The 27,007-nt window shown below is 44.1% G+C and overlaps 1 protein-coding gene across 2 annotated transcripts; it reads right to left on the bottom strand.

The window, feature by feature from the left end:
* Positions 1 to 19,271: 19,271 nt before the first annotated feature.
* Positions 19,272 to 25,510, bottom strand: LOC307017172 (uncharacterized protein). 2 transcript variants are annotated; one of them, XM_079646716.1, is made up of 3 exons: positions 25,146 to 25,510; positions 23,852 to 24,040; positions 19,272 to 20,504 (listed from the first exon to the last, which is right to left on the bottom strand). In XM_079646716.1, the coding sequence occupies exons 1-3, from the start codon at positions 25,499 to 25,501 to the stop codon at positions 20,471 to 20,473; spliced, it is 579 nt and encodes a 192-aa protein (XP_079502842.1). In that variant the 5' UTR covers positions 25,502 to 25,510; the 3' UTR covers positions 19,272 to 20,470. The 2 variants fall into 2 exon arrangements, with proteins under 2 accessions (XP_079502842.1, XP_079502841.1); XM_079646715.1 differs by lacking the exon at positions 19,272 to 20,504 and adding an exon at positions 20,758 to 21,070.
* Positions 25,511 to 27,007: the final 1,497 nt, after the last annotated feature.

Genomic DNA, 27,007 nt, shown 5'->3' with positions numbered 1-27,007 from the left:
ATCCCGTATCTCAGTTGGGGGGCTATTCCACAATGAGCTGCCTTTAATGGAGAGGACATTTTGTCCAAAGGTGGTCCGTCTGTGGTGGACTTCACAGTCTCCTCTGGTTTCTGACCTAGTGCTGCGTCCAGTGTGTTTTCTGTGGATGAATTCCCCCAAGGAGAGGGGGGCCAGCCCATGTAAATATTATTGTAAAAAAAAACACATACTTTTAAAAGACATAAAATTGTCAAAAACTCAAGAAATTGGGATTTTCAAGGATGGTACAGTGGTGGTATGACTGTGGCTTTCTGTCAAACACCTGGATAGCTCTCTTGAACAGCTGTTCTATGGGTTTCAGGTGTGTGGCACAAGCAAATGACCAGTTTGTAAAACAGTATTCAATGTGGGATAGAATCATACAGTGGAGGTATGACTTTGCAGCATTGACAGTTAAGAAAAGGTCTAATTTGTTTAAAATGTTGCAAGTTGAATTTAATGGTATTGGATACTTTCTGGATATGTTTCTTAAAAAGTCAAGTGCGAGTCCAATATGACACTCCCTGTTCAAGATACTTGAACTGGGAGACTAGTTCTATTTCTGCTCCATTTAAAAATACATTTGATCCTTCGATTTTGATTGATCGTTTACTGAACATCGTCGTTTGCATCAACATGCATACTGTTTTTGTTGTACTCATACTGTCAATATGCAGATTGTGTTATATAGCTTTAGATAGAATGTTTTTTCTTCCTCTTTGCATAATTTGCATCCACAATCCTTTGCCAGTAGGTGTTTCCATAGTCCTTGCGGTTTTCCAATTGTTCCAAAACTAATTGGGAGCTACTGTAAGCTATTTGTATTTGCATTTTAGCACATTACTTCCTGCAGTGATTCAGAAAGTATTGTGTTTGGGCTTTTTATTGTGAAAGGGAGAACACTACTCAGAACCAGACATAATTTCATAGAGAAAGCGAGTCTTATAGGGAGCCAATTTAAATGCTAATGTCGTCTTTATTTTACATCCATTACAAATTTGTGCAATCAACTACTTCATTATGATAAGTTGTCTACAGCCACTTTAAATGCAATCAAATGTATATTTCTAAGTGCTTACAACTTAAAAAATCTTTACGTACAAATGACTGTATATTGAATATATTTCTGTACCCAGTGTTGAACAGGACCCAAACATTTGAGAGATGAAAAAGGACACATCTGCTTTAATCAACTGCCAAGTAGTCAAGTCTGCATTTGTGTCTGTTCATTTGTAAAACGTGGAATTCGGTTTCTTTTTAATGGCCTAGGCGGATTTTGGCTTTTTTTCTGTTGCCAAGATACTTTTAGACACACTTTGAGGTATGCAAAACCTTAAAACTAGTACACTGATGGCTGGCTTACGCTGCAAACTTCATCACCTTGAAGACAGTCTCCCCCCACATTTACAGACACTGTGTTTTAGAGAGAACCCCTCCCCCCTCTGTCTAGTGATAAGATGGCAGGAAGGGGGGAGGAGGGGGCAGGGCCAGGCTCACACACACACACACACACACACACACACACACACACACACACACACACACACACACACACACACACACACAAACACACACACCAAAAGGCCTGACAGCCATAGGAAGAGGTAAGGGTGACAGTAAGGGAGTGTGTGACTAACTTTTGACTAGGAAAGTGCTTTCTTTGTTCTGATCAGCCCCAATCTGCATACTCTGTCTGAATACATTGAGAGTTACAGTGTTCCACTGGAGTCATAGCTTTCTGAACTTATTTCTCAGCAGCAATTCGGTTTCTTTTTAATGGCCTAGGCGAATTTTGGCTTTTTTTCCCCTTGCCAAGATACTTTTCGACACACTTTGAGGTATGCAAAGCCTTAAAAACTAGAACACTGATGGCTGGCTTACGCTGCAAACTTCATCGCCTTTTTTTTTTTTTCAAAATCTTTTTATTGGCTTTTTGACAGACATCACAGTTGCAATACATTAGGTACACACGTAGAGAAGATGGTCTGTAGGAAGACTAAATAGTTACCCCACCCCCCCACCCTCACCCCTATGGGCTATGATCAAATTATAAACAAGACATCAATCAAAAAGTTACAAAACACCAACATAAAAAAAATAATAATAAAAAAAATAAAAGGGGATAAAAATGACATGAAATACGAAGACCAATAACTGAAAATTACATAAAAATACAGATGCTTCTTCATGTTTTTAGTCAGTAAAAATAAATACCAGGGAAATAATGGTACTGCAAGTTACATGAGGAAACAGAGAAGACAAACAAAGCAATGGTCGAGATATTAGGGAGATAAGGAAAGGGGGAAGTGAAGGTCTCTTCCCCCCCCCCCCCCCCCCACCGGGTTCATTCACAACTCATCAGCATCAGGGTTGATTGTCAGGTCATTGATTAGCAGTAGTAAGGGAGTCCAGGTCTTATGAAAGAGTGTCAGGGATCCTTGAAGTGAAAATCGTATCTTTTCGAGATTAATACACTGTAATAGTTCCTGTATCCACCTGTCATGTGTGGGCGGGGAAACGTGCTTCCACTTCAGAAGAATGGAACGCCTGGCCAGCAGGGTTGTGAAGGCGATGACCCGCTGGGTCGTGGTGGGAATGTTCTGTGTTGGGGGGATGCCGAACAAGGCAGTTAGAGGGTTAAGGGGTATGGGTGTGTTAAGGGCCTGTTCAAGGGTTTTGAAAATACTACACCAGAATGCATTCAGGCTGGGGCATGACCAAAACATATGCGTGTGATTGGCAGGAGATTGCTTGCATCTGTTACAGGCATCGCTTCTAAGAGGAAATATTTTGGCTAGTTTAGCATTGGTAAAGTGAGCCCTGTGGAGCACCTTACACTGCATTAGACCGTGCCTAGCACAGATAGATGAGGTTTGCACCAAACGAAGAATGTCCCTCCACTTACTGTCAGATATGTCTACACCCAACTCACCCTCCCAGGACTCTTTTACAGATGTAGTAGAGGCTTGATCAAAGGAGGCAAGTTTTCCATAAATAGTAGATACCAGCCTTTTTTGGTCACAATCAAGGGTGAGAAACTGGTCAATTCCTGACTCAGGGGGGCGGTTGGGAAAATGGGGAAATTGCTTTTGAGCAAAATGTCTAATTTGGAAGAAGCGGAAAAGATGACTATTTGGCAGGTGATATTTGGCTGACAAGGATGCAAAGTCAGAGAAAACCCCATCCTTGTAAAGATTACTGATTGTGACAAGCCCGTTACCAGCCCACATACGGAAGGTGGGGTCCGAGCAGGATGGGGAGAATGAGTGATTATTTAGTATTGGAGCTAGGATTGAGGCTCTGTGTAAGCCATGTTGCCTTCTGAATTGAAGCCAAATCTTAATAGTACTGGTAACAATTGGGTTGACTGAGATTTTGTGCGTCATTACGGGAAGTTGGGAGCAAATCACAGAGTGTAAGGAGCTAGAGGAGGAGGAGATCTCCATGTGAACCCATGGTGGGCTGGAGTTAGGAGTCTTGGGGCCAATCCAGTAAAGGAGTCGGTTAATATTAGAGGCCCAGTAGTAGTGACGGAAGTTCGGGAGTGCCAAGCCACCCTCCGACTTGGGGAGCTGAAGAATTGATTTTTTAAGACGGGCGGGTTTATCATCCCAAATGAACGCATTTAGTTGATTGTCAAGACTGGTGAAAAAAGATTTATTGATGTAAATTGGGATATGCTGGAAGAGATATAAGAATTTCGGCAGAATTACCATTTTAATAAGATTGACACGGCCAACAAGGGATAAGGGAAGGGAAGACCACCTAGATAGATCCGATTTGCATTTAGCTAAGAGTGGTTGAACATTTTTGGGAAACAGATCTTTAAAGGAGCTGGTGATGGACACCCCCAAGTATCTGAAGCCATCTGATGCAATATTAAAGGGAAAAGCGGTTGGGGGGAGTGTCTTTGCCAGTTGGTTTACAAAAAATAGTTCGCTCTTTTGGAGATTTAATTTGTAGCCTGATAAACGACCAAACTGCTCAAGGATTGACAATATAGGAGGGAGAGAGGACACAGGATTGGAGACGTATAGGAGAAGGTCATCCGCGTAAAGGGAAAGTTTGTGAACTATACCATGACGAGTGATGCCCTCAAACCCATTATGGCCTCTGAGCCATATAGCTAGAGGCTCGATGGCTAAATTAAACAATAGGGGAGAAAGCGGGCAGCCCTGGCGTGTCCCACGTTGGAGAGGGAAAGCAGACGATTGAATGCCATTTGTGTTTACCGATGCAGAAGGTGAGGCATATAAAAGCTTAATCCAAGAAATAAATTTTGAGTCAAAGCCAAATTTTTCTAAAATGAAGAACAAGTAGCTCCACTCCACCCTATCAAAAGCTTTTTCCGCATCGAGTGAAACTATGACTTCGGGGACATTGGACGGGGGTGAGAAAATAACATTAAGTAGCCTCCTGGTGTTGAAGGAAGAGTGTCTCCCTATCATAAAGCCTGTTTGGTCAAGCGGAACTATAGAAGGTATCACGAGTTGGAGGCGGAGGGACAAAATCTTAGCCAGTATTTTACAATCAACATTTAGGAGAGAAATTGGTCTGTAGCTGCCACAGAGAGTAGGATCTTTATCCTTCTTCAATAGTAGAGAGATGGATGCCATGGACAGGGTTTGAGGTAATCTGCCTTCTTTAGGGGAATCATTATACATCCTTGCTAGAATTGGTGCCAAAAGAGACGAATATGCTTTGTAGAATTCGACTGTGAAGCCGTCCGGACCAGGGGATTTCCCATTTTGCATAGATTTGATGGCTTCCTGTATCTCTAAAGTGGAAATGGGGTCCCCCATTCCGCCTGCGTTAACTACGTCAATTTGGGGGAAAGTTAAGGAGTCAAGAGGATTTGGGTTTATTGTGCCAATTGTGGGGCATTCAGAAGTGTACAAATTATTATAAAATTCAAAGAAAGACTTGTTTATTTCAATCGGGTCAGAGACTAAATTGCCTTCGGGCGACTTTACTTTGGGGATTAATCTGGAAGCGTTAACTGCCCGAGCCTGTTGAGCCAGAAGCCTCCCAGCCTTGTCCCCCTGTTCAAAAAAGCGCTGCTTAGTTTGCCTCAGTTGTCTCTCCACTACGCTCGTCATTAAAAGGTCATGTTCCAAATGTAATAATATGCGTTCTTTATATAAGGTTGGTGAGGGGGAGAAGGAATACGTTTCATCAATTCGGAGAAGTTCTTCCAAAATTGCCGACAGCCGAACCCTTTCATCCTTTCTTAGTTTGGAAACATACGATATAACCTGCCCACGAACATAGGCTTTGAGAGCCTCCCACACTGTTCCACAACTTATGTCAGCAGTGTCATTAATTTCGATATATAAACGAATCTGAGAGTTAACAAAGTCCTTAAACTTGTCATCTGACAGCAGGTGGGAACTGAACCTCCACAACTTAGCGGGAGTAACACTAAGAGGGAAGTGGATGTCAATTGATACAGGGGCGTGATCTGAGGTGGCTATAGGATGGTATTGACACGCGCTGGCAAGGTGTAGCAAGCTGTCATCAAGCAGAAAAAAATCTATTCGCGAGAATGTGTGGTGGACGTGTGAGAAAAAAGAGAAAGCTTTACTTTGAGGGTTTTTAAATCTCCAAGGGTCTGAGATTCCTAATTGTGCTGCATAATTTGAGACTACATTGGCGGATTTTGAGAGAGTGCCAAGTTTAAGGGATGACCTGTCGAGATGCACATCTTGAATCAAGTTAAAATCTCCACCCACGATTATGCGGTGATTGTCTGCGTTCGGGATTTTAGCAAAAAGGTTCATAAAGAATTGGTCATCATCCCAGTTGGGTGCGTAAACAGAAACCAAAATTACAGGCATGCCCTGCAAGACACCTGAAACTATGACGTAGCGGCCATTATTGTCGAGAATAGTATTTGTTGGTACGAACATCACACTCTTGTGAATAATAATGGCAGCACCTCTGGCTTTACTAGAAAATCTTGAGTGGAAGTAATGGCCCGTCCACGCCCGCTTGATGCGAAGGGTGTCAGACGTTTTAAGGTGTGTTTCTTGTAAAAATATAATGTCCCCTTTAAGATGTTGCAATCGAGTCAAGACCTTACCAATTTTAATAGCTTTGTTCATTCCTCTGGTGTTCCAGGAGATCAGGCGCACACTTCTGCCAGCAGTCGTCATACTGTTAGTCATATGGGGAGTCTAATGAAGGTGGTCTGAAAACGTTGTGCTTCCCGAGGACTGAGGGGAGAGGAGTGGTGGGGGGGAAGAAGAACACCGGGGAAGGGGAAAAAACAGTACAAAAAAAACAAGCGAAGGCAAAAATAGACAAACCATAAACAAAACACAACCCATAAACCCAAATGTGACCATACCCGGAGCATCGCAAATACAAACCCTGACTGAGCGCTATAGCTCAAAGCTCAACAGCAGAACTTATCTTCCGGGGTCCCGTTCCCTATACTAAAAGCGGGAAGCCCATTGTAACACGGAAAAGTATCAAGTGAACAAACAAAAAAACAAAAAACTCAAGTGTATATATATATATGCATAAAATAGCAATTATACTAACATCCATAGATAGGTAAACAGCCTACCAATATAAGCATAGCAGGGGGCAATAAGGCACTGACATAGATCTCAAGTAACATACATAAATAAAATAAGGCCCAGAGATCAAGTAAAACAAAATAGAATTGCACTTTAAGGGTTAAAACCCATAGAAGGAATCAGTTCAAACAGCATTCAGAACAGTCCAAGTACCTGGGTCCCATGTAGTGTAAACAGTAGCAGGTACATTCATGTTCATTGCAATATCAGCACTAGGCTCAAACTATCAGTGCAAATACCAGAGCGGCCAAAGTGCATGTACAAAAAGTGTCCATGAAAGCAGAATACAAAAAAAAGTCATAATAGTCTCTTACTAAACGTCCCATCAGACGCGTGAGACTGATTCAGCGTCAGGACGAATGGATGCTATGTAGCATTTAGCCTCTGCCACCGAGGAGAATCTCTTCTTACCTCCCTCCTTCGATACGATGAAAAGCCTCGCAGGGAACAGCAGGGCTGGCTTGAGCCCTAGGTTGTAAAGCTCCGCCATCACCTCTCGGTATTTGTAGCGCTGTTCCATCACTTCGGGTGCGTAGTCCTCGTAGATGGCGATGGGCGTACCTTGGTATTGTAGCTTGCCTCTCCTGGCCCGGGCCTCACGGATAATATTCTCCTTCTGCTGGTACCTGTGGACGCGGATGATGACCGGCCGTGGCCTCTGTCCCAGCTTGGGCTTGTCGGTGAGTGAGCGGTGGGCCCTGTCGCACTCCGGCGGCGAATCAAAGACGCCCTCACCAAGGACCTCCATCAGCAGCTTCGGGAAGAATGTCGAGGGATGAGGGCCCTCAATGGATTCTGGCAAACCGACAATTCTTATATTGTTGCGCCGGCTGCGGGACTCGAGATCAGTGACCTTGGCCACCAGTTTAGCATTGCTGTCCGTTAGCGTAGCACAAGTAGCCTCCAGGGCTAACATGCGTTCGTCCTGCAAGTTAGCATTGGACTCGAGTGAAGCAATTGTCTGCCCGTGGTCTGACACAGTCGCTTGGATTCGGTCTAGTTTGGTTTCAAGAGTTGAGATGGCAGACTTAAAGTCGGCAGAGAGAGCTCTAGCTCTACGGTGGTCTTCAAGGAGACTAGCCATGTCCGCCATGTTGAGATCGTTGCTAGCTAGCTCGGGGCTATCGGTCCCGGCGGTTTTTTCTTTTTTGTTGCTTTTCGCCAATTTGGACGGCATACTATGGTGGCGTTGTGAGCGGAATAATATGAATGTTCACTTGAATGTAAGTTAAAGAAAAGTTATGGGCTTCAGAAAAGTTACAGCACAAAAGTTTGCGGGAGCAGAACTACGCACGTCTCTACTCCGTCATGCCCAACCGGAAGTCCTTCATCGCCTTTTAACAAGAGAGTAAGTATATAAAACGTTATTTTGTATATTTTACACATCAGCAGAAACAGAGAGAGATGGCATTGAAAATATGTACACATTAGAAACATGTAGATAGTAGACAAAAACTAAAAAGAATTTCCCAGCCTTTCTGTGTTCTGATCAGCTCTGAATCCGCATATTTTGGTCTGGATATATTGACACCCCAGAGTCTCCTCTCAACCCCCTCCTACCTGCTTTTTCTATACTTTTACAGCCTCAGCCGACTGCAGGACCTTGGGTGTTAAGAGACAGGAGTCTTCCTCTCCATGTGAATACATCCGTGACTGATTCACACACACACACACACAAACACACACACACACACACACACACACACACACACACACACACACACACACACACACACACACACACACACACACACACACACACACACACACACACACACACACACACACACACACACACACACACACACACACACACACTTGGGGGCGGGCCCAGCTGTCACTTTTTATGCATACTAATGTGATTGAAACATTTTTTATTATACACCATAAGGCGCAACCGTGGGGGCTTTTCACACCTGTGAATACGCATCACCCCCCCCCCCCCCCCCTCCTATCGACGGATCTCACGCCTACTTGGGATATCACACCTACTTGAGATTTCACACCTCGATCAAAGGGGAGGCGGGACTTAGCTCATTAGCATAAGTAGGGAGAGGTGTGACCTGTCACAGCACCTGTCATTTTTTATGCATACTAATGTGATTGAAGCGGGATGAATATTACTACTGTCCATTGCCTCTAAATAGGGGCAGCCTGCTCCTCTCTGGCTACTGTCCACATGCAAGCATTCTTCCAGGTAATGTCTGAGAGTCATTTCAAATGGTTTTAAACTGCTCTGGGTGTGCGCCATCCGTGGAGTCTCCCCGCCTTTCAGAGACCTATTTCTGGGTAAAAAAAGCCATGTGCTCCGCCCCCTGGATCTCTGCATGTGTGTGTGCCTGTGAGTATCTGGCTACTGTCCACATGCCCGCATTATGAGGCAGTATTTTCGGATACATTTTCTCATTTTCATCAATTTTCCCTGGGTAAAATTAGGTCTGTCACTTTGGGTAACCGCACCACTCTCGGAAGTCTCCCGAGAGTGGACGTCCATTGCCTCTAAATAGGGTAAAATTAGGTCTGTGACTTTGGGTAACCGCACCACTCTCGGAAGTCTCCCGAGAGTAGACGTCCATTGCCTCTAAGTAGGATTAGGGTTAAACCTGACTGGTTAAATCCTAAAACAATTTTTAATGTGTCAGTGGGTGACATGTTAGGGTTAGGGTTAAACCCAACTGGTTTTCGGACCCCCCCAGACCCCCCCAATAAAGCAAAACTGCATGTTTCAGAGTGGCCTTTTATTGTGGCCAGCCCAAGGCACACCTGTGCAATAATCATGCTGTCTAATCAGCATCTTTATATGCCACACCTGTAAGGTGGGATGGATTATCTCGGCAAAGGAGAAGTGCTCACTATCACAGATATTTTCAGATTTGTGAACAATATTTGAGAGAAATGGTTATTTTGTGTATATAGAAAATGTTTTAGATCTTTGAGTTCATCTCATGAAAAATGGGAGCAACAACAAAATTGTTGCATTTATATTTTTGTTCAGTGTAAATATGGGGAAGTGTAAGTTCAACCGTATTTGGTTGGAAAACATCGAATTTAGTGCTCGGTTGAAACCAGTGGAGGGGAACGTGTTTGAAGCCCGCTGCACCTTTTGCAAAAGAAATCAGCGTTTGTTTTGCTAATGTAGCGTTAGCTAGTTTAGCGTTAGCTAGTGCAGCAACTCCCGCAACAACACCGGGGACCTCCGGGCGACGTCAACCCTAAAAGCGGAGGTGCTGTAGGCGCTAAATACCGTAGTTAAACACAAATCATACAACAGCAATGATGAAAGATTGTAGCAAAGGCAGCAGAGCTCTGAATATAGCTCTGCATACACACACACACACACACACACACACACACACACACACACACACACACACACACACACACACACACACACACACACACACACACACACACACACACACACACACACACACACACACACACACACACACACACACACACACACACACACACACACTAGGGCTGCTCGATTATGGCAAAAATCATAATCACGATTATTTTTGGTCAATAATTGACATCACGATTATTAAATACGATTAGGCTATTCATTGACTTTGAAAACATCCATTTATTGAACTTTAAAACAAATAATAATTTGAACATTATCTTTTTAACTGTTGATTACCCTGAACGTATAATTGAACTGAAAAAGCAATACAAAAATTAATTAAATATATGATATATTTAAATAAATAATATCAAAATAATAAATACCAATAAACAAGATCAACAAATATTTTGGAGCGCACTGCCACAAGCCACTAAACATATATAAATATGAAAAATAAATATAAATTCTACAAAAATTAATTAGATCAAATATGTTGTCACTGTCACAATCTAGCAAAGCTAAATAATTGTTTTTTTCGATTATGTTGTATTTGTAATTGTGGCAGGCCAAAATCGTAGTTGCGATTAAAATACGATTAATTGCACAGCCCGAACGCACACACAAGCACACAGAGACACACACACATACACACTTTTTGGCTAACACAGTTCTGTACTGTTATGCTGTTATGTTCAGTCATTGTTCTTATGTTGTACATGAATACATTTACTTTGTAAGTAATTATGGGACGTATTTCTTCTTTCATAGCAATTTTCCTTCATACTTTCTTGTCATGAAATAGGTCTTAAATTCTATTCAAAGTGGTCTTAAAAAGGTCTTAAAAAGTCTTAAAATTGAGTTGCCGAAACCTGCAGGAACCCTGTGTATAGCTCTTACGTTGTTATTGATTGTGTACGAGTTCATGTGTTTGAACATGCGCAGTCTGTCCTGAAGTTGTGGAGAGAGAGTAAAACGTAATAAACGGAGGCGCTGTTTGTGACGCTCCACAAGTACAGAGTTCCTGAGTTTTTGTAATTTTGTAATTATCTTTGAAGCCCTAACACATCAGACACTAATTGTATACTCGCAAGGGTGTGCAATATATACCATCAGTTGGAGTCTGCACCTCCAAGGTGCACAATACATTATTGCGCAATCTATGCCTGTGACTGTGTGCGTGTGCGCATGCAAATGCGCGCGTGCACGCATGCGTTAGTTTTAAAGACCCCCATAGAGCTCAGTTTATAACTCGAACCCTGCTTTACAGCTAATACAACAGCACAGTTTGTTCAGAATATCAGTATGAGAAAAACGACACCCTCTATCCTTAGACCCTCACATCGTACAAGGAAAAACCTCCGGAGAAAACCCACATTTTAAAGGGAAAAAATGGGAGAAACCTCAGGGAGAGCAACAGAGGAGGGATCCCTCTCCCAGGACGGACAGACGTGCAATAGATGCCGTGTGTAAATCGAAGAGATAATACATTTTACAGCATAGGTGGTCCAAATGTTAAGAAATGCATGTGTCTGTAATAAGAAGATGAATCTACGAAGATGTCAACTACAATCCTGTGGGAGCCTTCAGGGAAGCAGCATGACGAGACCCAGGCAGGACCGCAGAGACAGGTTTAGTCACGACCCGAAGTCCACGACTTAATCCAGAACTCAGGATAGAGGATCCGGGACACAGGACCACAGCAAGAGGATCAGCCTCGACTCCGGATCCGGGCGTAGATATAGACACAAAACAAGAATAAAATTGTCTGGGTTAATCGGAACATGAGAATACAGACACAGACATACAGACAAGTACTCCCTTAGGAAAAGGTTGAGGGCAAAGGGTAGCAAGTAAGAGAGTACGAAACATAGGTGGAGAGGCACACGCAGGGAGCAAGGTCCCCACTGGAGCCTTAGTTGGAAATTGATGAGAGATAGGGAGGTACGCTGTTTCTACGAATGTTAAGAACTCAGACACTTAGGATGTAGGACCCAATTGCACGACCGGGAGACAGAGGTAAAGTATTTGTAAGATACTTTATTTTTCCAAAATACAGCAATAAGAACAACAAAAAAGGTCACTATCAAATCTAAAGTTTAAGATGACAAAAATAGAGAACAAAATTAAAGCGCTCACGTAGTGAGGAACCAAAACTATTCAAGAGCATAGACCTGACCATAGAGACAAGACGAACTGACACGGAACACTGGGAGACAGGGGAATTTAAGCACATGATAATAAGACACAGGTGGGAACAATCAGGGTTGACGCTGATGAGCACAGGAGACACACAAGGGGTGGACAATCAGAAGCCTGGGCCCTTTCTCATTTCTCTAACTCCCCTCCTCGACTCCCTTCCTCGACTCCTATCCTCAAGACTTAGTCCCGCCCACAGGAGATGCGAGCGGAGGAGCCGAGGAGGGGAACCGAGGAGAGAGGAGGGGAAGCAGCAGGCGGTTAGAGAAATGAGAACTCCTCTCCTCAGAGCGGTAATTTTAAAGAGACGTCCATTAATGATGACAGGAGGCACAGCAGCCCTCTGTCTGATGGACAGATGTATTCATGACGACTTATATATTTACTTTGATTCATTCAAAGTGCGGTATAATGAGACAATAACAGGCTACAGATGCGGGGACACACACACACACACAAACACAGACACACACAAACACACACTTACACTCACTCACACACACATATATATATATATATATATATATTTGTATATATTTATATAAATATATACAATTTCAGAATCAAACAGAGCACTCTCATAATAACGTAGCACTATCAGAGACTGGATATATACCCCTCTCCCCTCTCTGGTAGCTACAATGAGGAAAATAAATTACGAGCCAAAAGTTTTATTTACAAGCATTAAAAGTAAGCAGAGGACAGCAAACCAACTGAGACCTGTCTATCCGCTGCATCTACGCACACACTGTGCAACACACGCACCTACACCACACACACGCACCTACAGCTCCTAAAAAAACAGGCTACAACCGTTGTGTATTTTATTATGTGAAGCACTAAATGGTCTTAGAAAAATATCGACTCTTTGCAGGGCTGCCAACATTTGAGTTCAGCTTGGAGTGAGATTTCTTTTTTGGTGAACCGAAAAAAGAAACGTTCATGTGTACATTTTTACAAATGTATTGAACATGTACAAACTAGAGTTTCCCATTAATGTACCGGGGCTACAGTGGAATACGCACATACACAGTGTACCCGCGAATCTTACAATGAAGGCTCGATAATCAGCTCACAGCATATAAAATGGCATATAGGTGTAAGCAGAGGTAAAGTGCTATTTTATAAGTGGGGGGGGGGGTCCCTCACCTCCTCTAGGGGGGTCCGGAGGCATGCTCCCCCGGGAAGATTTTTTCTAAATATTGAAGTTAAATGCATCAACCTGGTGCACTTGGAGAGCAAAATGAATTTATGGTAAACAGATTTTCTTTTTCTTTATGGATATTTTACAAATCACTCACCCTTTAAACTGTATTCTTGTTTTACTGTCATATAGTATTGTATAACTATTTTCATTTATTCTCATAAATGGTGACCAAAACGTATGAGACCCACTGAGATAACTAGACTAAAGTTAACTATCTAAACAGAGAGTCCCTTACCTCACTGAGCTGGAGTTATCTCTCAGTCTGACAGGACAAAGCTTTCCCTTTCCTTGTTTTAGAAACAGCTTTTAATATCTGTTAAGCTAAACAGATGCTAACAACAACAATGCAAATAGTGAGTTTGGTAGAAATATACTGTATAATAGTAAAGTTATTGAAGATGATGCCATATTTATTGAAGATTTTACATTATAAATATTCCCCAAAATTATTCAAAAGCATATTCTTCCAAACTCCTTGAAGAAGTATGACACACAGGAGGCTATTGATGTGTGTGGTGAGTTTGGTAGTAATATACTGCATAATAGTGATTTCATATTATTGTATTCTCTTTTTTCGGAGTTACACTTTGCAGACGAGCACTCGTTTCTTCTCCGGCTGCAGATAGAGACAAATGTAATGGGTCCAGCTCGGAGGACGGCACGTATTGGCTTTTTTTGATCAAAATGTGATTGTAGTTCGTTGTCAACCTTACCACGGTACTTAGGAGACGTCACTTGTGTCTGATCAACGTTTTGTTAATGAGTTATTGATCCGTGAAATCAGAATCTCCCAATATCGTTCCAACTTTACTGAACTAAGCCAGAAGACCGTCTCATTTCGTAGACCGCTCGGTTTGCTGTTCCTTCACTTTATTTTTATATACATTTATTTTGGGCGAAAACTTAGCGTGGGGAAAGGCATGTGTGGTGTGAGTGCGTGAGATATGGGTTAATTTGCGTGACTCTCACGCTCAATGCGTGAGTGTTGGCAGCCCTGCTCTTTGTTTGTAGATATCTACTAAACTAAAGCAAATAAAGACAGTAGGCCTGTTATACTGAGTGATATATATTATACACACTGCTCTGCTTTCTGCACGGACCTCACAGCTGTTCTCTCTCTGTATACATTGCATCACAATGAAAGCAGGTAATAAAATCATATCCAGGGGATGCATGCAGAGCTGTCATTGGCTGAGATAAGTCCGGCCGTGCGTCACGACTCTTTGAAACATCTCTGTTCCCGGAAATGCATCTACGAAGGAGCCGTGGAGGACCTTGGAGGACCCATCAGTGTATCCTCGGTTAGAGCTCCTCCAGAGAGCCTCCTCGACGCTCGATCCTCGGTCCTCGAAGTGCATTTAGAGAAATTAGATGTCCTTCAACATGACGCGCTAAAATTCATTTCCGGGTCACTACCGGAGGACCGAGGAGCCGAGGAGTCGAGGAGGGGGATTTGATGAAATGAGAAAGGGCCCTGGAATGAGAGGTAAATGGTGAGTGACAAAACAAACATAAAACAACATAAAAATGAACCTCTCTAGCATTTCTGCCGGTGCACAACAACGAATCGTAACACTCCCCGGCCTGTCCAAGCCACTCTGCAAACCTGTTTCCCTCTAATAAAACCTCGAAAGGTTAGAGAGGGAAAAGGTCTTGGATAAAAGTTATTCTTGATAAGAGAAGCCTAGAAGGCCAGAGAGAAAAGTGGGTTTTAAGTGTTGATTTAAAAAAAAACAACACAACACCGACAGATCGTGACAGGAACAGTGAGGCAAACCACTGAGAGCACAGCAGCCAAGGTTACAGGTGCGTGTGCTCAGTCAGGACAGTATGAACTGATAAAGAACAACATAATAAGATTGAAACATTCAATCATAATGATTGAGACAGCCAATCATAATAGAAAAATCATCTCTCGTCAGTGTTTGGAGCATCTTTTGTCAAAAGCATAATAATGAACACATAAAATCACAGATACATAACAGCAAAAACATTTATTTTAAACGAATATGTTTTAACATTTAACCATTAGTTAATCTCCTTTATCAAACTATAAAATCAAAACCAGCTTGCAGCTTAAAGACTTACTTCAAGGCAATCATTCGTCAAAAGCATTTAAAATTTAGGATTATAAGAGATCCAGGTAAGGTATGCAATTCACAGTGGTGATTTGATAAATCTGTAATCTGCAAAGTTGCAGTGTCTTCAATTTTTAGGATTACTTTTACGTTTACTTCATTACACATTAGTCAAGAGTAAGGCACTTCGTCTTAGTGAAATCAATACGTTAATTTTAGTCAAGTACATTGTTCAAAATCTGAAAAGGAAAAGTTAGGCAAATATTCCAAGACTTTTGTAAAAACCTGGAAAGGAAGGATTAAACATTCTTAAAACTTGAATTCATACATTTGTAAATACTACCACTGATCTGTACCAAATTAAGTCTATCAATTATTCTTATTAGCCATACTTACCTGAACATCTACTTATGGTACTTGGAAAGGGTTCTTCTGTGTTTATCTAATGTTGAATATAGAATATACATTTCTTTAAATTATACTTCTCTAATTTGAGGATCAAATATGCTACATAATTATTATATGAATTATTATACACATTTGTTTTGGGCCAAAACTGAAATGAATCCAGTACTTGAAACATCATTTCAGGTCTGTCTGTGCATGGGTAATACATTAAAGAGTAATGTTGTTAAGCCTGATTACTGGATGATCAAGGATATAAACATTATCTGTCATTATAGTAGAAATACCTTATTATTCAATACCTTATAATCTGAAAATATTAATTAATTAATTTTGTTTAGTGCGCAAATGTAATCTGATCTGACAAAATATATTAATCACCTCTTTTTAACACATATCTGGTCATTGGAAATATCAAAAATAATCATTAATTGTACATCTGTAAACATCTGGTCATTCAATTCAAAGTTCATCTTTGTACGAGTGCTGGAAGAACATGTCTGTCAGTCTCCTCCCTTTATGACACCGAGTGTCTGGTGTGTAAAGGCATCGTGATACTGTAGATTAGCACTGAGGTGCTGATTGGCTCAAACTCTTCTTCATCAGAGCGCCATATTTCAACCCCCCCCCCCCCCCCCCAATTACTCTGCTTTTGTGTAGCTCATTCAGTGAGCACTGTAGTTGATCCCCCAGTGAAATGGAGGCTCATATGTCTGCATTCCTTCTGCTATCTGCTTGAGAGCAGTGCAACTGCTTATTCCAAGTGGCGCATCCAGGTGTCCCCCCGTGATGGAAGGAGGTTAAGAAGACATTAAACTCCTCCAAGAAACAAGGAACCTTGTATTATAGAAGCCTCTGAAGCCCTCGCTTGTCCTGCAGGGTTGTCTGTTTGAGCCCACCGAGCAGAAAGATGAAGAGAAGAACCCCCTCTCAGCAGAAAGGTGAAGAGAAGAACCCCCTCTCAGCAGAATGGTGAAGAGAAGAACCCCCTCTCAGCAGAAAGGTGAAGAGAAGAACCCCCTCTCAGCAGCAAGGTGAAGTGGAGCATCCCATCTCCTCAGAAAGTTGAAGATTAGAATCCTCTCATCTCGAACGACCTCGTGCTTCCTTGCCCGGCTGGGGGTGCTCTCTGCAGCCGGAGAGTGTGACCCTCTCTCTCTGACCCTTGGCCTTGAGAGCTGTCCTAGTTATTGGGTTAACACTTGATAGGGATGTTTCCCTGAGTGAAGACAACTCAAGGTAATGGATTAGCACATTATCATTTCATTACTAAAATAGGATAGGCCCCTCAGAATTATTTGGGAGCCTTCCTGACACATGTACATGCATAATTTGAAGGTTTGTGTTAGTCATTTAACATGCAAAAATCATATACTCATCAGTCCAAAGCAGAGAAATGTTATTGTAAGTTAAAGGTGAGCTAGTCCCTGTGGATATAACCCCTTCTCAATGATTCTAAATGTTAAATTAATTCACCATTTACCTTTTGATAAAAGATTAGTTTATCAGAAATACATTCTCCCTCCATAAAACATAGGTTTGAGAAATAAATTACCCAATATAAAATCAATTACTCAATATAATTGACTCTTCCCTCCATTTCCTTACATACCGTATGTTACATTATGGAATAATAACTTAGGAGTCTATTTAAGCATGGTATAGTTTACAATCTATGAATCGTGAAGACTCAGTATCACCTGTGTGTAGCTTACAGAAAACAATTGTGAGAAACATATATTATGCAGGAAATGGATACATTTGTTGCAGAACAAAGCATATCTGATTTGGGCTTCTGATTTGGCTTCATCCCCTTAACATCTGAGTTATTACTGAAGGCATAGCATGAATGCTAGTGGGTGTCTGAGGGGTGTCATTACTGAGAAATGTCAAACAAATTCAAAACCTTACATTTGAAAACAGGTTTGCATTCCTCCACTTAAGGTGACGTTATCATTGGAAACAATAAAAGTGAATTGTCTTGATATAGAATGAGAATCTATAAATTGAATCGTCAGAGCAGAACAGAATGGTTGTATTGTAGCCTGAGTGCCGTGCAGCCTCTAGTTTTACTAGGTGGAAACATTGTCCATATAATGTGAATACATGTAGAAGTCATCAAGGTCTCTATTTACCTTTGGCCTTATTGTAAAACAAATTAGTGGGAAAAATGTGGAACACTAATCAATCATCATGTGAAATTTAGAGTTCATTTAAAGAAATACTTATGGCTTGAATTAAAATTCACCTTAACATTAGAACTAAAGTCAGTCAAACGATTTATGATGTGGATAAGGTGAATACTTATCCAAAGTGTGTGTCTGTGTGTGTGTGTGTGAGAGAGAGAGAGAGAGAGAGAGAGAGAGAGAGAGAGAGAGAGAGAGAGAGAGAGAGAGAGAGAGAGAGAGAAAAACAGCTGGTCTGCACAAGGTTTAAACATTTGGGACTCGAAAGAAGCTCGACTGGAGAATTTAGAATAAATCAAAACAACTGGACATTAATTAACCAGTTTAGCCCTAAGCCTGTTTTTCAGGTCTCAGGCTCAAAAATGACATTCCCAGAACAAATGACCATATCTTCCCTTCTAAAAGGGTTACATTAATAATCTTTGTTCTCAAAGTAATGATAAACCTGTGAGTTGGATGTAGACGAGTCAGAATCAATATAGATGTTTTTCATTTTAAAGAAAATCCAGATTGAACATAGTAAAAAACTGTAAATTATAGTGTCCGTCCAAAAATTATTTGTTACTTATAGTGAAAACTACCCTTGGATCATGCTAAGGTAGACTAAAAGCTGTAGGAATCCAAAGTACAACATATAAGTACCCTGTATCAAGATTGATGCAAAACAAGTGACATTTGACCTTTTTAGAGAGGTTTAGCATTCTGTGTCACCTCCCGATGTGAAACAATGTGTTGGATGTGCACCAAAGATAAATAAGGTTTTGTGAGTGAATTTCGGTGCAGTCATCTGTTAGCATTTTTCGCCCGTTGCTAATTCAGAGGCTCAGCGTTAGCATTGTGGGTTTTTTTTGAAAAAAGATTTAAATGATCAGTTAGATGAGTTTCTTCCCGTTACATGGATATAAAACATTCATAGTTTATTAAATAAAAATGCCCTCAGACACTGTTTCCTGCAAGATGTTGCGGCAGTACCCCGGTACCGGGGTCTCTCGGGCTTAACAGGTTAAATACATTTGACATTTAGCTTGCAACACAAAGTGATACTGATCTCTGTCTGTTATGATTTAGAAGTCTCATGATTTAAAATGTAGGCCTGTGAAGGAGAGGCCCTTGGAAAAAAACACAAACGTTTTAACTGTAATTACTTATTTTAAAGAGATTGCAACATTATACTTTTTAAAGAATTGCTCAATTTATTTAAAACATTTATTATGCACATGTTACACCACTCAGACCGCAAGGGTATTATAGGTGTAGAAAACATTCATTTATTAACTTCCACAAGGCACATGTGCAAGATGTCAGCATCTCAAACGATCTGAAAGCACAACACACAGACACACTTCTCCTGTTCATCTCCAGCATAAAACAATAATGAACCATCAGGTGATCTGCCCCCTTGTGGTATAAACATGCATGTGCAGGTAGACAACCTCAACCTTATGGGTGCTACATTCCTCCCCTGAAAACTAAATGTTGTCCTCAACATTAGCATTCATAGCACAACATTGATTATGGAACTTTCGGATCAAAACACATTACATTGACATTCACATTACCTACTGTATGGCAGTGGCTTGAAAACAAGTAAATGTTTTTAAATGTCCTTCACATTTAACTATTATAGTACACAACTTTTAACGATAACTATTAACAGTAACCAGTTGGTTCAAAAACAGTATGTTACTGTATCCACATTTTAGACAGTCCATATTAATCCTCTCAGTAATATCCTACAGGAACAGGAATAGGATTAACCATGTACGTCTTAAACACCTGTGGAGATGGCCAGGGCACATTGTATTGTCCATATGCTGGTGCAAGAGCATTAACATACAGTGGGTTTATGTGAAGCCCTACCAAACGATGAACAGGATGACCCAATGTCTCATAAGTGAGTGTTTCTCTGGGTCGTTTCTCTCTCTGTGACCTGCGTGGTTGTGTGTCAAAAGGGTATTTGTCTTGAACATTTGGCAGGTCTGCAGGCTGAACAGTTTGTGTTAGCTCTTGAGTGTCACTAGTGTTATTGTCCATAAACATCGGCACAGGATTCCCCATTCTGAACTCCTCTGCGTCAATGTCTAGTTGAGGCTGATGTGTTGTGTTAGGAAAGGATGGAGGTGAAGCATCCTGCTCTTCAGACTGATTATGTCGATGTCTCAACCTATTAGCCCAATAATACTCATCCTTGCTGACTCCTCTGTTTCATCTGGTTCAACACATGGTTCAACATCCTGCTGTGCTTTCCTTTGCTTTTTCTGTGATTGTCTTTGTACCGTGCTTTGTGCTGGTTCCTCAAGTGGCAAAGCATTACATGACTGTGAGCCTCTCCGCTCACACAGGGTTCAAATAGGGACGGAAAGAGCAGGTTGGTTGAACACAGGCGTTTATTAACTCCAAACAAAAATATACGCGGGTCTCAAACGTTGCCCGGGTGGGAACCTTCACAGGTCCTTTGGCGACCTTCCAGTATCCCGCCTACTGCGAAACAGACCAGAACCAGGTTACAACATGCTTTTATTCCGGCACTGATTACCGGATTCCGATCAGCTGTCTGGCCTCCGGCCGAGCCACTCCCTTCACTCCAGCAGCCAGCGCCCACACCACACCCCGCTGCCACATACCCCCACCGCCCGACTCAGGCCGGGATCCCGCCGGCCAGAAGCTGACTCTCCCCCCCCCCCCCCCCCCTCCGCCGAGCGAGAGAGGAAATCAGCCATGACCATCCGGCTACCCGGCCTGTGGATCACCTTGAAGTTGAAAGGCTGTAACGCCAGATACCACCGAGTGATCCGAGCGTTGGCATCCTTCATGCGGTGGAGCCACTGGAGCGGGGCATGGTCCGACCAGAGGGTGAAAGGGCGCCCCAGGAGGTAGTACCGCAGGGCGCCGACCGCCCACCGTATGGCGAGGCACTCCTTTTTCACCGTACTGTAGTTTACCTCCCTCTGGGCGAGCTTACGGCTAATGTACAGTACGGGGCGGTCGACCCCCTCTACGTGCTGGGACAAAACGGCCCCCACCCCACTGTTCGAGGCGTCGGTCTGCAACACAAAAGGGAGAGAGAAGTCAGGAGAATACAGAAGCGGCTTACCACAGAGGGCTTTTTTAACCCTCTCAAACGCCAGCTGACACCGCTCCGTCCACTGGAGCATCCTTTCGGGTCAGGTTGGTCAGGGGACTGGTCAGCTCCGAAAAGGACGGGATGAACCGCCTGTAGTAGCCGGCCAGCCCCATGAACCTCCTGACCTCTTTTTTCGTGTTGGGCGCCAGACAGGCTGAAATGGTGGTTGTTTTCTCTATCTGTGGCCGCACCTGCCCGCCGCCCAAGTGGTACCCCAGATACCGTACCTCCCTCCGTCCAACCGCACACTTCTTCGGGTTGGCCGTGAGCCCCGCCTGCCTCAGGGACTCGAGCACCGCCCCCACCTGCTGCATATGCTGCTCCCATGTCTCACTGTGAATGATGACATGATCCAAGTAAGCAGCAGCATATGCAGAGTGGGGACGCAGCACCCGGTCCATGAGCCGCTGGAAGGTGGCTGGAGCTCCGAACAACCCAAAAGGAAGTGTGATGAATTGGTATAAACCATACGAAGTGGAGAAGGCCGTTTTTTCCTTGGACTCTGGAGAAAGGGGAATCTGCCAATAGCCTTTGGTTAAATCCAGCGTCGTGTAAAAGCGAGCAGTGCCTAGCCGATCCAGGAGTTCGTCGACCCGGGGCATTGGATAAGCATCAAATTTAGACACCTCGTTCACCCTGCGGTAGTCCACACAGAACAGGATTGACCCGTCGGATTTACGTAGCAGCACGACGGGGCAACACCAGTCACTGGTGGACTCTTCTATCACTCCCATTTCTTGCATAGCCTGAAGCTCCGCCTGAACAATTTTCCTCCTGTGTTCAGGCAGCCGATAGGGCCGTGAACGAATGGCCACGCCCGGGGGCGTTTCTATGCGGTGGTGTATGAGAGAGGTGCGCCCTGGCAGCGTAGAGAACACGTCGGCAAACTGCCTTTGCAACGAAGCAACGTCTGTTCTCTGGCCCGGTGAGAGATTGTCGCCACAACAGACCGGGGCTACTTTGTTGCTTTTAATGACCTCCGGTCCCAACTCATCTCTCTCAATACCGTGGTGGCCAGAGAAACCGACGCCTCCTCCCTCCATGCTTTCAGGAGGTTAAGGTGGTACATCTGTGTTGCTCCCCCCCTGTCAGAACGCACCACCTCATAATCCACGTCCCCCACTCGTTGTGTGACCACGAAGGGTCCTTGCCACTTGGCGAGTAGTTTAGAGCTAGAGGATGGGAGTAATACAAGCAATTTATCTCACGGTGAAAATTGTCTCAGTTTCGACCCTCTGTTGTACAGGCGCTGCTGACGTTCCTGAGCCTGGAGCAAATTCTACCGTAATATCTCCCCCAGTGAGTGGAGTTTTGCTCGCAGGTCCATAACGTACTGTATTTCGTTCTTACTGGTGCTTGGACCCTCCTCCCAGTTTTTCTTAACTAGGTCCAAAACACCCCGGGGCTTCCTACCAAATAACAGCTCAAAGGGAGAAAATCCCGTGGAGGACTGGGGCACCTCCCGCACTGCAAACAACAGAGGATCTAGCCATTTATCCCAATTACGGCTATCTTCGTGAATGAACTTACGAACCATGTTCTTTAGTGTTTTGTTAAACCGTTCCACCAGGCCGTCGGTCTGCGGATGATAAACACTAGTCCGTATTGAATGGACGGCCAATAGTTCATACAGCTCGCGTAGTGTGCGTGACATAAACTGTGTGCCCTGGTCAATCAGGATCTCTTTCAGGATCCCGACTCCGGAGATAATGTGAAACAGTGCCTGCGCGACGCTCTTTACAGAGATATTACGCAGCGGCACTGCCTCGGGATATCGCGTTGCATAATCCACTAGGACTAGTACAAAGCGATATCCCCATGCACTCCGGTCTAATGGCCCGATGAGGTCCATACCAACTCTCTCAAAAGGCACCTCAATCAATGGTAACGGGCGCAAAGGCGCTCTGGGGATGGCCGGCGGGTTAACCAGCTGACATTCACGGCAAGATGCACACCACCGCTTCACATCTGTGCGAATGCCCGGCCAATAAAATCGGGCCATTATTCGGTGTAGTGATTTATCGTACCCTAGGTGACCTGACATGGGGTTATAATGAGCCGCCTGGAAAACCATTTCCCGACGGCTTTTTGGCACCAACAACTGGGTATTTATCTCTCCTGTCTGTGTGTCACGGCTTACACGATACAGCCTGTCCCTAACCACCGTAATGTGTGGGTGAGTGAGTGCTGCGTTTGGGTGTAGCTGGGAGCCATCAATACTCACCACCTGGCCGAAGGCGTGCTCAAGGGTCTCGTCCCTCGACTGTTCGAGGGGGAAATCCTCCACGGGAAACACCAGCGGGTCCAGAGGGACCTCCGCGTCCCCTCCGTGTCCGTTTCCCCCTCTATGTTGTCAGCCGCCTCCAACTCTCCACTAAACACAGCACACACCTCACATTTCCCTGCCGTCCGTGAACGCACCCCCATAGCCCCCGCTAGCTTAGCAAACCCCGGCCAATTTGTTCCCAAAATCAGAGGGTGTGTAAGGCGAGTGCTAACTCCAAACCTGACTATGCTTTTTCCCCTTATAAGAAATTTCCAGCGTCACCTCCGGGTACTGGTGAATATCCCCATGCACACACCTCACCTTCACCCACGATGCTTCAATCAATGCCCCAGGCCGAACCAGGTGCTGATAGATCATCGTCTGATTACAGCCCGTGTCCGTCAGAGCCTGGTGTGTACCCCCCTGTATACATACCGGTATACGGTACGTCTCTTCCAAATCGGGGGAGGCAACTGGCGGTCCTTCAAACCCAACCAGCTGTCCGACCTCCATGAGAGGACACTCCCGTCGGAAGTGGCCGGGCTGCCCGCACCGCCAGCAATCCTGCCCTGACATCTGAGGAGCCCCCCGTGGTGCCGGACGACCAGAAGCGTAGGCTGGACCCTAGGGAGAGATAAAAACAGGAGGGTAAGGTAGAGCTAGGGGGGAAAGTGTCTGGGCTGCGGGGTTGGGGCCGTGTGATGGTGGGGAGGGAAGGGCAGCTGCTCCAGGAAACCTCCTCCTCGGGGCTGGGACGGGTCTGCCCGCTGAGACGGCTGGTGGTCGGGGCTCCTCTTTCATGCTCCGCCGGGGAAGCGAGAGGTGGTCCTCCGCGAGGACGACGGCTGCTTCCAGGTTGGTGGGGCAATGGCACTGGACCCAATTCGCCGTCGAAGATGGCAGGCCGGCGATTAACTGCTCCAGCGCCACCTGCCCGACGACTTCCTCAGCGGAGCGCACCCCCGGCTGGAGCCAGCGGCTCGCTGCATCCAGGAGCCGCTGCGCGTAGGAGAAGGGCCGGTCAGCGTCCTCGAAGGGGAGGGCCCGGAACCGGCGACGATGTCCCTCTGGCGTGCTGCAAAGCCGGTCCAGGATGGCCTTCCTCAAATGCCGGTACACATGCCGAGAGGCTGCTGGCAGGCTGTGGGCGGCTAGCTGCGCACTCCCAGATAGCAGAGGCAATAGCGGCGCTGCCCACTCCTCCTCCGGCCACCCGCACGCCGCCGCTGTGCCCTCAAAGATGTCCAGGTATGCCTCCGGATCATCCTCTGCCGTCAATTTCTGGAGGGTAATTGAAGGCGGTCGGGCCGGGTTGGTAGCGGGATCGGCCTCCCAAGCGTAGGGAGGCGTAGGAGAGCCCGGTCCTTGCGCTGGCTCGAGGCGATCCCGAGCAGAGCCTCGCTCTGCTGTCGCTGTAATGCTATGGTGGTCTCCTGCATGTGAGCGAGACGTTGGAGGGCCTGACCCAGCGGGGTTTCTCCTTCCGACATGATGTCCCTGTTCAGGCGCCACTGTGAGCCTCTCCGCTCACACAGGGTTCAAATAGGAACGGAAAGAGCAGGTTGGTTGAACACAGGCGTTTATTAACTCCAAACAAAAATATACGAGGGTCTCAAACGTTGCCCGGGTGGGAACCTTCACAGGTCCTTTGGCGACCTTCCAGGATCCCGCCTACTGCGAAACAGGCCAGAACCAGGTTACAACATGCTTTTATTCCGGCACTGATTACCTGATTCCGATCAGCTGTCTGGCCTCCGGCCGAGCCACTCCCTTCACTCCAGCAGCCAGCGCCCACACCACACCCCGCTGCCACAATGACATCAACATGTTGCGATGGAGGATCCTATTTCTTCCTGTTCCACGTTCTGGCTGTACCTCATAGACCGTGCTGCTTTCTCCTTTCCGAGAGACTACAATGTGTATCTTATCTTCCCAGTATGAGCGTAACTTTCCGGGTCCACCACGCTCAGACATATTCCTCACAAGGACCCTGTCGCCTGGTGAAAGCACTGCACTTTGCCTTTTTTTCCTTCTTGCTGTAGTCTTTTGAATATTTCTGAATGCAATGTCATAAGCCTCTTTCATTTGTTGCTGCCATTTTTGAGCATACTCATGATGTGAATTACATCCTTCCCCATCATTTATCTCAAAGATTAAATCAATTGGCAGTCGGGGCTTTCTCCCAAAAAGCAGATAGAATGGGGAATAACCAGTTGCTTCACTGGTTGTACAGTTGTAAGCATCAGAGGTGGAGACTCTAGTCACATGACTTGACTCGAGTCAGACTCGAGTCTCATATTTTTGGACTGGAGACTTGCTTGACTAACATTGATAAAAGACTTGACTTGACTTTGACTTGGTATTCATTACTTGAGACTTGACTTAAGCTTGAGACAGATGACTTGAAAGGACTTGACTTTTTAAAATTAAATATTTGCGTTTGTTTTTGTAGTGAGATATTACATTTAGTTTTTTCGAAACGTGATTGGGTGATTATAGCGCTGTGCGCGCAAACCTGGCAACCCACTAGACGGCAGGAGTGTCAGTTGACATGGCAGCGGCTAGCTTTACTCCAAAAATAGTGAAGTTTGGATTCAAGGATTAATTTGTCGATGACGCTAATAAGAAGAGAACAGCGGTATGCAGGGTCTGCAGCATAAAAATAAGTGACAGGACCACCACAACATCCAACTTCATTCGTCACTATAAAAAACCCCACAGAGAAAGGTGCGTGAATGTGTTGTGTTAGCTAGAAAGCTAACGTTAAGTTTAAGCTACGTTAGACTTGGTTTCAAATCGATTAAGCATTGCAAAGAGAACACAAAACGGTAAATGAACACTAGAACCGCCAAGGGATTCATTTTCGCTAACCCTGATACTGACGGGCTGTCAGGAGAGGGAAAGAGAGAGAGAGAGAGAGAGGAAAAGAGATGCCTCGTTTATTTCCCCTGTGTTATTATCAGAAGTTACTGTAAACTTTTGAATAATGTAGTTCATCTACTTTTAGTAGTTTGTTTTAATGTTTTAATTATGTTGTTTTTGTTTGTAGAAGTGCATCATTCCTTGATTTATTGTAAAAATTTATCTGAACTTTTTTATCTGTTATGATGATAAACTGAAGCAATTTCTAAATGAACCCAATTAAGTGAGTTTTAAATCGTCATACTTAGTTGATAAGGAAATTATGAAGAGGAACAAATTAAATGATTTGAAAATGATATCTATGTAGGTGCTGACGCTGTTGGCAGTTCTAGCGTTAACATACATTTAAATTAAATATGTGTCATGGCAAATGCCATATATGATTTTCTTACCTGGAATTCTGCCTTTTTTAACAGACTTTTTGAGTCCTAGCTATATTGTCTGCAGTTCTAGGGTTAATATGAATCTAATATGATTGTCATCGGTATAAATTAGATTTATAATGATTAACTGTGTATGTAATGAAGATCATAGTGTGGGTTGAATCCATTTTCATAACCACTGTCTTTTAAGTGATTTAAATGCGGAAACTGGGCCTATTCAGCAGAATGTCGTATGACTTGACTTGACTTGCTTGACTCTCACCACAGTGACTTGGGACTTGCTTGA

The sequence above is a fragment of the Notothenia rossii genome (assembly GCF_949606895.1).
Source record: "Notothenia rossii genome assembly, chromosome: 8".
NCBI classification, from domain to species: domain Eukaryota; kingdom Metazoa; phylum Chordata; class Actinopteri; order Perciformes; family Nototheniidae; genus Notothenia; species Notothenia rossii.
This window is presented reverse-complemented; position numbering and strand designations above follow the sequence as displayed.